Raw genomic sequence first — 13,128 nt, forward strand, 5'->3', positions numbered from 1 at the left:
GACAAAATACGACACTCAAAAACTTTAAGACTAGTATGAGAGTATGTATACTCAAAACCAAAGTGTACCCAAAAATGTTCAGTGCAGAGAAAAGACCACTTGATTAGCCTGCTGGCTCAGGGAGAAAGAACCTGCCTGCCAGTATAGGAGATGCATTTGATCCCTTGATCAGGAAGATCCCCTGGAGAAGGAAATGGCAACCCGCTCCAGTATTCTTGCCTGGAGTATCCCAAGGACAGAGGAGCCTGGTGGGCTACAGTCCATGGGGTCACAAAGAGTCACACATGACTTGGCAAGTAAACAACAACAACTGAAGAGAGATATTGTGGAGAAATTATATTTAAAGCAAGGTTAAGATTTAAAGAGTCACATCACCTGACTATTTGGAAAATTCATGATAGAATAAAAATATACGCATTTATATTAGATAAGACCATCTTTCAACCTGTCTTTAGAAAAGAAATGAGCCCAGAAACACTGATAGCCTGTGGTGGGGGAGGCATGCTCGGCACAGACAGCTGCTCCAATATTACATCAGAGAAAGTCACACATAATGGGACCGTCTCACGAGAGACAAGGATGCAACTGTGATCACAGGACTTCCTAAAGAGGAAAGCGGATGCTCACCCTTCAACAGGGAAGAGACTACAAAATAAAATGCTCAGGTGAATGAGAATCAGACTCACATATTCATCAATCGGGTCACCAACAGTGGGAGAATAAATGATCCTGTATTGTTGAACCGGCCCGTCAGCGTGATCCCAGGCTACCGAGAGGCTGTTGGTGGTCTCCCCAAAGACTCTGAGATTTCTTGGTCCACTTCGTGGTACTAAATAAATAAAGGCAACAATTAGTTTCCAGTCTGTGATCATGGTGAACGTGGGGTGTGGGGTGTGAAAGAAACGTCCCCAGGGCAGGTACCTCACCACTCTCTAGGTTGCTTACTCCCTTACGATGAAGTACACATCTGTGGTTCTCATGTGAAACCAGAATAGAAAATGCTGTATTCAGAGCGATCCAGGCTTCACTTAGGCAGCCCCCAGCACCCCTCACTCCCCACCCGCCCCCGCCCCGGGCCTCCCACCCTGAGTCACAGGAGAACCCGGTGGAGAAAGGATTTGCTCCTTACATGTACGGCCCTGGGCAGGGCTGGGATTCCCTTCAGCATCGGAGTAGAGAGCAACAATGTTCACAGAATAGGGCGTGTCCGGAATCAGCCGCTCCAAGTGCACCGTGAGGGTATTTCCTGGCACCACAATCTGGAGGGGAGGACATGCCAGATTCTGTCTGATGACAACCCAAACGCTTACCAAGTCTTTCATTAGTCAGCACAATAACGTTTACAATAAAAGCGGAGCCTAACACAGCAGAGGCCAACTTCTGTGCTACCTCGTGAGATATGCCCAAGCCATAGCACTCAGTGCAATTTAGCCTCAGAAATCTCCTCTCCAAAAAAAGTTAGTTCATCGTGAACCCTTACTAACTTCAATTATCTCCTATTTATGTTTATTGTAAAAGATTCTCAAATACAACATCCAGGGCTCATGACAGTCATCCAAAACTGCCTTGAATGTGAGGTACACAAAAGAGAAAGGACTCCCCGCACCGCCCCCCCACCCGACACACACACACACACTGGCAGGGCAGAGGTTTTCTATTAAAATAGCAACTCCATGCTATGGGTAAGGACGAAGTTGTCTGAATATACTCCACACACACAGGGACATGCAAATCAATATTCTTACAGAACACAGCCATTGCTCATTTGTCTAATCTTTGTTCATCATCATTGTTTATTTTGTAAAGACTTGTAAATTAAGCTAGTTTATAAGTTTACTTTCCCATAGGTATTCTGATAATGCACGCGTGCTCAGTTATGTCCAACTCTTTGCTACCCCATGGACTGTAGCCCACCTAGAGCCTCTTCCTGTGGAATTTTCCAGGAAAGAATACTGGAGTGGGTTCCTCTTTCCCACTCCAGAGGATTTTCCTGACCCAGGGATCAAACCCACACCTCTGTGTCTCCTGCATTGGCAGGTGGAGTCTTTACCAACTGCACCACCTGGGAAGCCGATATTCAAGGTCAAATTAGTAATTTCTGATCTCTACTAGTCTACTTTAAAAAAAAAAATAGCACAGTGCTATGAATTGAAGATACACTGGGCAATCTGTTAAGAGCCAATGGAGGCAAACTTTAACAAAGTATTTTCTTAACAAAGATATGCATATGTTATAACAAAAGCCCATATTAACAAGGCCTAGCAATAATTCGCATTAACTACTGGGGCTTTTAACTTATATAGCTAATTGTCATTTTTAAAATAAAATTCATTTTTGCTAACTAACCCTATAGGTAATACTTTAATTCATCAAAAGCCGTCATTTAAGCATTACATGCAGGCTTGTCGATGGCTTGCATCCTCACCGGCAACCAACCAGGACACAAACATGAGACTAAGCTTATCAAGAAAGGAAGCTTCCGGGAGACCCAGGGCCACATCAACTGATTTATCGTCCGGGGCCAGCAGCTACTACAGCTGGAGAGACAGTGAAATCTGCAGCATTCTTTTGCCAAGTTCCAAGGCAACAGCATAACTTACAGATTCGGAGGGTCTTGTACCATCCTGAGGTGAATACACAATGCGATACTGCTGAACTGGGCCAGGTGCCGAGTCCCAACGAACGTCCAGGCTGTTTGGCGTCGGATTGTACACTTGGACGTTTCTTGCCAGCCCTCTCACCACTGAGTAAAGAAAAACCAACACATATTTCTTATGTTTGTTTATCTATGTTGAGTTTTTGTTATCGCTTCTCCAGAACTTCCACTCTCCAATAGGATAAAATATTGTCCTCTTTAAACGTCTAATTATCCACACACAAAAGCAGATTAAAAAGTTTCAAATCCAAATGTAGTCCAAGTTAGCCAACTATGTCTTCGGTCTATACGGAAGCAAAGTTGTTGCCAAGAAAAACAAGCAAGTAAAAGCAATAGTACTGGGCTGGCCATAAAACGGGCTTCCCAGGTAGCTCAGTGGCAAAGAATCACGTGGGTTCCATCCCTGGGTTGGGAAGAAGATCCCCTGAATAAGGAATGGCAAAACACTCCGGTATTCTAGCCTGGAAAATTCCATGCGCAGAGAAGCCTGGTGGGCTACAGTCCATGGGGTCACAAAGAACAGGACACGATCAAGCCACTGAGCACCAAGGCCATAAAAGGGCAGACAAGGAACAAGAAACTGAAAGAAGCGTCAGTTTCCAAACACAGGTGCTGGAGAGAGAGATGATTTTACAGCTCTGCCTTCTAAGGGAGACCTGGCAACATGGATGAAGCCATCTAATTCCAAATAGCTATCTTCACCCATTCATTCCTTCTCATTCAGCAACTCAATACTGAATGTCTTCTGTGATTAAAATAAAAGGCAAAAGGAAGGAGAAAAGATACACTCAGTTCTCAGCTAACTGCTTCAACCGGGACTTAGAAAAACATTCAAATTAAATCCATGTATTAACCCCAAACTCTAGTTTAGCCAATATCATCATCTTTCCAGACCACTAATCTTTCTCCAAAAGAAGTCATCCGAACTTGCTCTCTTTCAGCCATCAGCAAGTGTATTTTTAAAGCCAGAGAAATATTTATAGGTATGCCCCAAAGCCTTTAAGCAATACTACAAAGAATTGTAAAACCACTATAAACTGGTTTCTCAAGATGTTAATGGCAAATGAAAGCACTCAGATTTTCAACGCCAAAAGGCACTTCATCAGCATACCAGAGAAATGTGCAATTAAGTAATGTGACGAACAGATTTCAAAAATTGACACTGTGAAAGCCAGTTACAAAATACTGCTCCACATAAATTTATAAAGCACAAAGCAAAGTTCATGAATTTTTGCCAGTGAAACAATACGGACGATTATATATACATGTATAAATTCTGAAATTACCATTTCAGAAGAAGAATGCTATTATAACTTTTCTGTTTCATACACTAAAATAATAACAGTTGGTGGAATTTGGATGGTAAACTATGAGTAACTTTTATATTGTTATGCTATCATGAATTTTCCAAATATTCTTCAATGTGCCTATATGGCCTTTACATTGAAAAGCACAGTGTATCATGAAAGAGCTACATTTTCTGCCTTCTTACTTACGTGTCCTTCCAGTATCTGATGTGCGTCCTCCGTCACCTTCAGAATAAACAGGCACCACTGTAACGGTGTATTGGGTATCTGGCTGTAGATTCCTAAGAATGGCATAATTGGTATTCCCAGGGATTGGTACCTAAAGATTTTAATAAAATATAAAGTACTTGATTTGAAAAACTTGCAAAAGAAATAATGCTTCGAATGATACAATACTCAAAATAATAAGTAAGTCAAGACCAAATCAAGAAGCAAGTTCTGTAATACTGGGACGGAATGATGCGCCCCCAGATGAACTGTTTTAACTATTTGCAAAGACTTCTTACACTCATCCTAGACTTTCTCCTAGAACTCCTTGGAATTATCACTTCCCTCAGCTCCAATCCTCTGTCCCCAAATCTCCCCAATCAACCAGGCACCGAGGCAGCAACCTACTACCCTCGTCGAGTTCTACTAAATGAATATGTACTTCTTAGGCTCCAAGGTAAATTTTTAACTCTTTAGCTCTACTTGGCAATCATTTGGCTGCAGTTGAAACAAACACACATTCTTCCCTACAGGAAATAATTACCAGTTCCTCCGGGCCCCCTGCCGTGGGTGCATAGAAGAGCTTGTACTGGCGAGGATTGCCCTCGGCATGGTCCCAGCGAACGTTCAAACTGCTGGTGGAAGGGTCGTACACTCTGAGGTTCCTCACGGTATTCAAAGGTTCTGAAACGCACAGAAAGCATGTCATGGCACACACGAAACACAGGTTCGCTGATGTCTCCCAGGAACCCTAGAACACAGCAGGTCCCCCGTCGTAGGCACCTCAGAAATATTTGTTGAAGTAGGGAATAAATGAAAGAATGTCTGTGATCATCTAATGAATGTCTGTCTCATCTCTCCAGAGATATTTTGGCTCCAAGGCAGTTTTTATTTGCTTTATCCTAGAGCATAATCCCAGGGATGGGGGAGCCTGGTGGGCTGCCGTCTATGGGCTCGCACAGAGTCAGACACGACTGAAGCGACTTAGCAGCAGCAGCAGCAGCAGCAGAGAATAATACCGACCCAATGGGCATGAGTTTGAGTAAACTCCCGGAGCTGGTGATGGACAGGGAGGCCTGGCGTGCTGCAGTCCATGGGGTCGCAAAGAGTCGGACACGACTGAGCGACTGAACTGAGAGAATAATTATAAATGTCTTTTTTCCCGTGAACAGAGACAGAGAATTCCAAGGATATTAAAAACAATTGAGGTCATTATCAACATGCATTTTAAAAGATCAGCAAAGCTCTGTGTCACCCCAGGGTTTCCAGAGAAAGATATGACTCCATTTCCACGAAGGTTATTTAAAAAGCCACAGAACTGGGCTTCTCTGGTGGCCCAGTGGCATACAATCTGCCTGCCAATGGGGGAGACAGAGGTTCGAGCGCTGATCTGGGAAGATCCTACATGCCAGGGAGCAATTCAGCACACACATTGCAACTGTTGAGCCTGTGCTGCAGACCCCAGAAGCTGCAACTACCAACGCTTATGAGCCCCAGAGCCTGGTGCTTCGCAACGAGAGAGGCCACCTCAGTGAGAAGCCTGAGCACAGCAACAGAGAGTAGCCCCTGCTCACAGCAACTAGAGAAAAGCCCGCACAGCGTCAACGACCCAGAAAAGCCAAAAGTAAATAAACGAGTTAGTGTTTTGTTTTTAAAGCCACAGGATTCTGGGTTCACTTACTGGTCTTGCCTCTTCCTGTCATGCGACCACCTTCGCCGTCCGGATACAGGGAGGACACGGTGATGGTGTAAGGAGTGTCAGGCTTCAGCTTCTGCAGCAGCACACTGTTCTGCCGTCCTCCTATCGTGGTCTTGAGCGAAACAAGGGTAAGTGTCAGCCTTGTCTCTCTGTCTCACTAACCTGCTAGAGAAAGCTTTCTACAGGGTAGTGATAGAGAGACCTTTGCCAAGATCTGGAAACATGTCCCACAGTGAAAGTTGGAAATATATCTTAGGTATAATTTTAAATGTGAAAGATGCACCTTCAATCATAAAAAGGATTTTAAGCCTTGAACCTGGTGACCTTAAGAAGATATTTCAACGTGCTAGCTGCCAGCACTGTGAAATTTCATCCAAACACGTTTCACAGATCTCTTCCCCCAAAAAAGCATTAATCATAAGCAAGCTGCAAAGGAACTTTAAGATAGCAAAGAACTGCACAATAGTGGAGATGCCACACCATTCAGTATTATTCTTAACCTTTTTTACAGATGTTTCTTATTTGCTTTAGAAACACGTTAAAATGATTGAGCAAAAGATCTAAAGCTTTTGGTTTTCCCCCTCAAAAACTACCCCTCGAACAGCATGAGCTGTGTAAACTACGTGACACGACCCCTCTGCCAGGCCACACTCCAGGATTCCAGCCTTGCGGTATGAAGCTTTCTCAACGTCCTCTGATTACAGAGTCATTGCTTAAGGCCATCTCGTTATCTTGTTGAAAGAAAATTTGTATGATTTGCTAACAGTCTACCGCATTCAGATGCTTATGCCAGACTAATTAAAAGCGCGTGAAAATGGCATGCTGCCCACCATGAGTGCACACGCCAGGGCCAGTCTAGACGTTCCCCACTCAGCACCCGTCCACTCAAGTGGTGTGACTTTCAGGGAAAGCTTCAGTGAATCACTGCACTCCTCCTCCACATGGGCAGACTCAGCCACTGCTGCTGCTTGGTCGCTCAGTCATGTCCGACTTTTGCGACCTGATGGACTGGCTGTATAGCCCGCCAGGTTGCTCTGTCCATGGGGATTCTCCAGGCAAGAATGTTGGAGTGGGTTCCCATGCCCTCCTCCAGGGGATCTTCCCAACCCGCAGACCAAACCCAGGTCTCCTGCATTGCAGGAGGATTCTTTACTGTCTGAGCCACCAGGGAAGGCCACAGTGGCTAATTTTAACAAATTTAGTATCTGAGATTATGAGAGCAAACTATCAACGTATTTTATACTTAACAAATCTGAAAGCACCCACTTAGTAGAATTAGCCCCATGAGGAAACAGAAGAGTGTGCCTACTTCTTATATCCAATTCTCCAAAATAATGCTAGCATCAGTAAATCATTACTTTGATTATTTTATGAGCCAGCATTAAAAGGCAAATACCCCTAAGAATAACAGACTCTAAGGGACTGTCAGCTAATATTTTACAGAGGATAAGTTGAGGACACTCCTCCTGCTTACAACAAACAGCTGAGGGATAGGAAAAGAGACTCGAGGCAGCGGTTCGATGGTCAGTACCACCAAGAACAGAAATGCTAAGGACAAGTTTTATCTAAATCTGGCCCAGCTCAAACGAAAGTTCTGTTTCTGCCATTAAAATATCAGTCCATTAAATGTCTTATTTTATATAAAAGCCACTTGATGACACTTGGTATTTAGTTTATTATCATGAACTCGAAGAAATTTTTAATCCAAATGTATCACACTCCCTAAGTCAGGTTCTACGGAAACCTCAACAGAGCCGCTCACAAGCAGCACACGTTCAGCACAATCCACTTACTGTGTGGGTTCAGAGACCTTTAACAACTGCCAGCATCTACCTCTCCTAACACCTCTAAACTGGGAACAGGTATGGACCATTTGCTGGAGCTCAGAGTCGAATGATTAAAAGTTAATAACTCATCTCCCTCTAAGGCTTTGTGAGGAAAGAGTACAGTCCCGCAAAAGTCAACAAAATGCCAGACCTCACCAAAAGAAGTATTTGAAATAAATCAGAAAGCATCACTCTATCAAAATAAAAACCACACTGCTTCCTGACCCAGGGTAATGTGTGCACTTTGGGCCACACCTTTTATAAAACAAAGCTGGAGAAGGTTCAAAGTAAGCAAAGTGAATGGACAAGGGCTCTGTTAAATAAGGGAAGGCTGGGAAGATAAAGAAGATGAAGGCCAAGTTTACAGTCCTACTGTCTTCCTCAGGAACCTCAATTCGGACCAATGCAAATGTGATAAATAGTTTTATAAGTTAGGCTGAACAGGTACTCAGATCAAGAAACATCAGAACTAAGACATACATCATGACATGCAAAAAACAGAAAAATCAGAATAATGGAAGATTAGCAAACTCACTCAACACTTGATCAAGTCAGAGATGTAAGAGATGAAAATACAAACAGACTCAAAAATCTAGATATCCTCATGGATAACCCAGCCCTAATAGTTTTTAAGAAAACACAAATACACTGAGGCACAAGCCTGATGCTATGAGGCTCCATTAGGGATGAAGCCAAATAATTCCAACTAATACAGTAAATTTCATTAACTCTCCAAACAGTAAGTCTGACTAACTAAACACTGGGAGTGAGAGCTTGAGGAGAAAAAGAATGTAACCAAGTATCTTTTTTCCAAACAGATTACCGTTTGTTCATTGCCTTCCCCTGTTGAAGGCTGGTAGGTGATTCTGTATTTCTGCACACGACCACTAGCAGGATCCCACTTAACAGTCAAGCTGTTGGATGTTGCATTGTACACCTGAAGGTTTCGTGGGCCACTCTTTGGAGCTGAGAAAAGATTGTTGAGAAACAGAGTAAACAAACTGAAGAATGCTTCCCCCACAAATATGCACTGTCTCCAAGGAAACGAGCCGAGTTGTGTACCTCTAGACTCAGAACTAAATCTGACCCCATAACAAATGATGGTCATTGAGTCTCAAAGGACTCCTTAACAGATAGTAGCAAAGAGCAAAATTCTTCCAGGGAGACCTGTTTAAAAGAGGTCCCAATCAACACCTTACAATTCATTGTAAAAGCAGAAGGCCTATTTGCAATGGATTTTGTGGTACTTTTCATTCATTCATTTGTCATTCTTTGGTCACTCATACAATCAGCAAATTAAGTTCTTACCTTGTGTTGTTAAGGGTATCAAACGCACTAAAAAGAAAAAAAAAAGAAAAAGAAGGTGGCAAAATATTACTAATTCAGCCAAAGCTCTACTCTGTTAATTAAAAAAAAAAAAAGTCCTACTGAAGGTTAAACACCTACTTGTACGCTCACTGCCAATCAGGTCATCGCTTTCTGACTCATCAGGATAAATGGCGGTAACAGAAACTTCATAGAGAGTGTTGGGGTTCAGGTTTTCAAACACCAGTGTATTCTCATCTCCATTTAGGATGGTCTTAAGGAAAGAGGAAAAAAAAAACAAGCTGACACAAGATTAAGTCACCATGTGCATCACACACTCCAGGGCAGTTGGTTGACATCATTTAGCCAGATGTTCTTCCCGCTTTGAGGCATACCATGAGCTCAAATGTCACTAGTAGGAAATTATGCTTTTCAGGCAACAAAGGTCATATATTTAAAAAAAAAATTAACACTACCTCCATCTTATCTGCGCTTCCTGAAGGCGCCCAGGTGATTCTATAGAGAGACACATCAGAAGCTCCGTGGTCCCAAGTGCCTCTGAAACTCTCTGGTGTTACTTCAGTAATCTGTAGGTTTGTTGGGGCTGGCACGGTGTCTGTCACGAGAGAAGGCAGGACTACGTTTTTGGATGTGATCTCCAAACTCAATATAATAAAACTGCCTTCAACGGACATGAGGAAACTGGCTGACAACATTAGAACCAAGTATCTTACAAATTCAGTTCATTTGAAAGTATATATGAGAGAGAGCCCTGAGAACTGCAAGCATTTTATGGATAAAATAGACTGCTTCCAGAGAAGGCAATGGCACCCCACTCCAGCACTCTTGCCTTGAAAATCCCATGGACGGAGGAGCCTGGTAGGCGGCAGTCCAGGGGGTCTCGAAGAGTCGGACACGACTGAGCGACTTCACTTTCACTTTTCAGTTTCATCCATTGGAGAAGGAAATGGCAACCCACTCCAGTGTTCTTGCCTGGAGAATCCCAGGGACAGGGGAGCCTGGTGGGCTGCCGTCTCTGGGGTCGCACAGAGTCGGACACGACTAAAGCGACTTAGCAGCAGACTGCTTCAGTCTATTAAAATGGTGATTTTTTTTTAAAGGTACCATTTAGTCATATATTCTAACACAGTGGTTCTTCATTGTTTTGCCCTTCACACTTTTTGAGAATCTAAGGAAAACCCTGGACTCTTTTCCACAGCAACACAGAAAGCAAACTTTAGCCTGTAGTATCAGAGAGAGCATGAACCTTCATGGTTCATGAAGATCGTTACTTACGATCTAGGTAACCTACAGATAAGCTTTTCCTACAGATTACTAAGCTGACATGCAATGTGAAGCTGACTGTATCAACTCTGTTCAGAGACAGGAATAGCCTGCAGTGCTGACGATGGCTGAAATCCCAACTAAGGATTCTTCTACTGACCAGGCACCCCAGCGAGCTTGCAGTGCAAGCAAGTGGGAACGTCTGCCACCCGTTCTGAGCTTTCGTTGTCAATTATTCCTCTATCTCCTGGTAACCAAAGCCAACTACACAAAAGCCAGAGCTATCAAAAAATTTGTTTCTAATAATGACAATGAAAAGGCTCATTGAGATAAAAAGACTGGTCCCACTTTGACAAGCATGACTGCAGAACAAACGAACCATGAAGGATGAACTTTGGATGTGTCTAAAAGTTCCTAGGAAATCTTAAGGATTAAAAACAAGTATTAATTTAGTACGTTAAATGACCTGCTTTCACTAATCTTTCTTCCTGACCTTTCCTTCCCTTTACTATTCCTGTTATATTTATGCCAGTGTGCACCTATGGGCAAATGTTCATCTCCAGCCACTACCCTTTCCAGGTAAGAACTGATGCCAAGAAGGCAACTGAAGTTGCTAAGGAGGCTGTGATATTTGACAGGATGTGTTGATCATGTACAGACAGCGGGGCACTGTAGAAGTTTCTGATCCTCTGGTGATAGAGATGCTGGAAAAGTTTGGACCACAGCACTTATCCCACCACTAGCTTCCTGGGCGAGCCTGGGCAAGTTGATTGAATTCTCTAGACCTGTACTGTCCACCATGGGAGCCAACAGTCACATGTAGCTATTGAGTACTTGAAATGCGGCATCTGAGCTGAGATGCACTGAAAGCGTAAATTAAGACACGTGTGTGCCTGTATGCTCAGTTGCTCAGTCGTATCCTTCTCTTTGAAGTTCTATGGACTGTAGCCCACCAGACTTCTCTATCCAAGGGATTCTCCAGGCACGAATATTGGAGTGGATTGCCTGTTCCTCCTCCAGGGGATTTTCCTGACCCAGGGATCAAACCCACGTCTCCTGTCTCTCCTGCACTGCAGGCAGATTCTTTACCACTGAGCCACTAGGGAAGCCCCAAATTAAGACACATCAGATTTAAAAAAAATTATTATCAAAGAAATGTGAAAGATCTCACTAATTATTATACTGGTAAATTTTGAAATGCCAATATTTTGGATATACTAGGTTGAATGCAACACATTATTAAAGTTAATTTCATTTTTCTCTTTACCTTTTCTAATGTGGCTACTAGAAAATCTTGAATTACCTACGTGGCTCCCAATATATTATATTTCTTGGGAACTCTGCTGGCTCTAGACTTCAATTTCTTAAACACCATTTATCTAGAAAATGACGTGCTAAGCACTGAGCTAGAAACTGGAGGTTCAAAGTTGAGCAAAATACATGTCTCGGACTTCATTAGGAGGGAGCCAGAGGGAAGTGGTACAGCCAGAAAAAGACCGACGGGCAATAATTGAGTTAAATACTGTGGAAGTAGCATGCTTTCTCTCCACCCCGTGAGTTAGTGACAGTGGCTGGTAGAATAACAGGAGAGAAATTATCACAAAAGGAATATAAACCTAAGGATAGAAGATGGGAAGTGACTAAGTGAGAAACCACCTGATCCCAAACAGTATTAAATTCTGGCAAAAATAACATTAAGAAATGCACAGAGAACTATCCTCAACATTTTGTAATACCTATAAGGGAAAAGATTCCGGAAAGGAATATACATATATCTATAGTATATATTACAGAGGTACATATAAAACTGAATCCCTTTGCTGTGCACCTGAAACTAACACAACATGATGAATCAACTATATTTCCATTAGAAAAAGTATTTTAATTTTAAGAGATGAAATAACCAGTTAGTCAGTGACACACGCATACAGTGCTATTTCCCAATTATCATTAAAGCACGAGGGCAACTCACGGGTGGTTTCTTGCGCAGTCACTGGGGGCGACTCTCCCTCTTCGTATACAGCAGACACGCTGACTGTGTACAGGGTTTGAGAGAAGAGGTCTTTAAGCGGCGTGCTGGCCCGTGACCTGTCCACCTCTACCTGTAACAGAGCGGTGGAACTATTGTTACAGTTTAGTTTTGACATCTCTCTGTTGTTGGCTGTGTCACTCAGCACGAGAGCATAAGAACTGCAGTACAGAAAAAAAAAAACAGCAAAGTTTTCCAATTTGCCTAAGAGTCTAGGAACCATTTCTAGTTTCCAAAGCGGAAACGATGCATGTACTAGAGGCTTGTGTTTGGTAAATGATGACAGCCTAGGAATTCAAACAACCTAATCGCTTTCTCCCATTTCCCTGTGAGTCACTGCCTCATTGCTTTCAGAAAAATTCTTCTGTGCATTAGCTTGTAAGACCCACTGGTCATTGTACTGCTTCTGAAAATTGAAACCCAGGATGAAAAGAATATGTGCACAGGTCTAAATTAGCTTGCATGCAGTTCAGAAGACCAGCACAGTCTGCAACTGGGTGCTTACAGAAACTATTTCTAGCTTCCAAAACTGCCTCTGAGGTTCTTACATTAGTGTCCCTTCAGGGGAACATACATTTCAAACCCATTTGCTGGTGGAGCCCCTCAATTTGCTCCCACTCTGAAGCAGGTTGTCACGGAAATAGCTTTTCATCCCAACATCAATTCAGAAACGTTCAAAGCCAAAGAGACACCCTTCTGACACTACATTCATACTTTCTCTCTGTCCCGTTTCTGGCACGACATTCATACTTTCTCTCTGTCCCGTTCGACTGTCCTACCTCCCTATTCCTTGACAAACTTCCCCTCTTCCTTCC

At 43.0% G+C, this 13,128-nt stretch overlaps 1 protein-coding gene across 1 annotated transcript in view; it reads right to left on the reverse strand.

Moving 5' to 3' along the window:
* Positions 1–13,128, reverse strand: part of LOC120860414 (collagen alpha-1(XII) chain-like) — a 123,526-nt gene that overhangs the window by 51,786 nt on the left and 58,612 nt on the right. The window contains exons 27-37 of the mRNA XM_040236213.1: positions 12,257–12,386; positions 9,477–9,616; positions 9,142–9,274; positions 9,004–9,030; positions 8,519–8,661; positions 5,852–5,981; positions 4,715–4,854; positions 4,153–4,282; positions 2,601–2,743; positions 1,130–1,259; positions 687–829 (exon numbers count right to left, since the gene is read on the reverse strand). Coding sequence (XP_040092147.1) covers positions 687–829; positions 1,130–1,259; positions 2,601–2,743; positions 4,153–4,282; positions 4,715–4,854; positions 5,852–5,981; positions 8,519–8,661; positions 9,004–9,030; positions 9,142–9,274; positions 9,477–9,616; positions 12,257–12,386 — 1,389 coding nt within the window. The remainder of the gene's footprint in view (positions 1–686; positions 830–1,129; positions 1,260–2,600; positions 2,744–4,152; positions 4,283–4,714; positions 4,855–5,851; positions 5,982–8,518; positions 8,662–9,003; positions 9,031–9,141; positions 9,275–9,476; positions 9,617–12,256; positions 12,387–13,128) is intronic.

Source organism: Oryx dammah, unplaced genomic scaffold (assembly GCF_014754425.2).
Source record: "Oryx dammah isolate SB20612 unplaced genomic scaffold, SCBI_Odam_1.1 HiC_scaffold_11072, whole genome shotgun sequence".
NCBI classification, from domain to species: Eukaryota; Metazoa; Chordata; class Mammalia; order Artiodactyla; family Bovidae; genus Oryx; species Oryx dammah.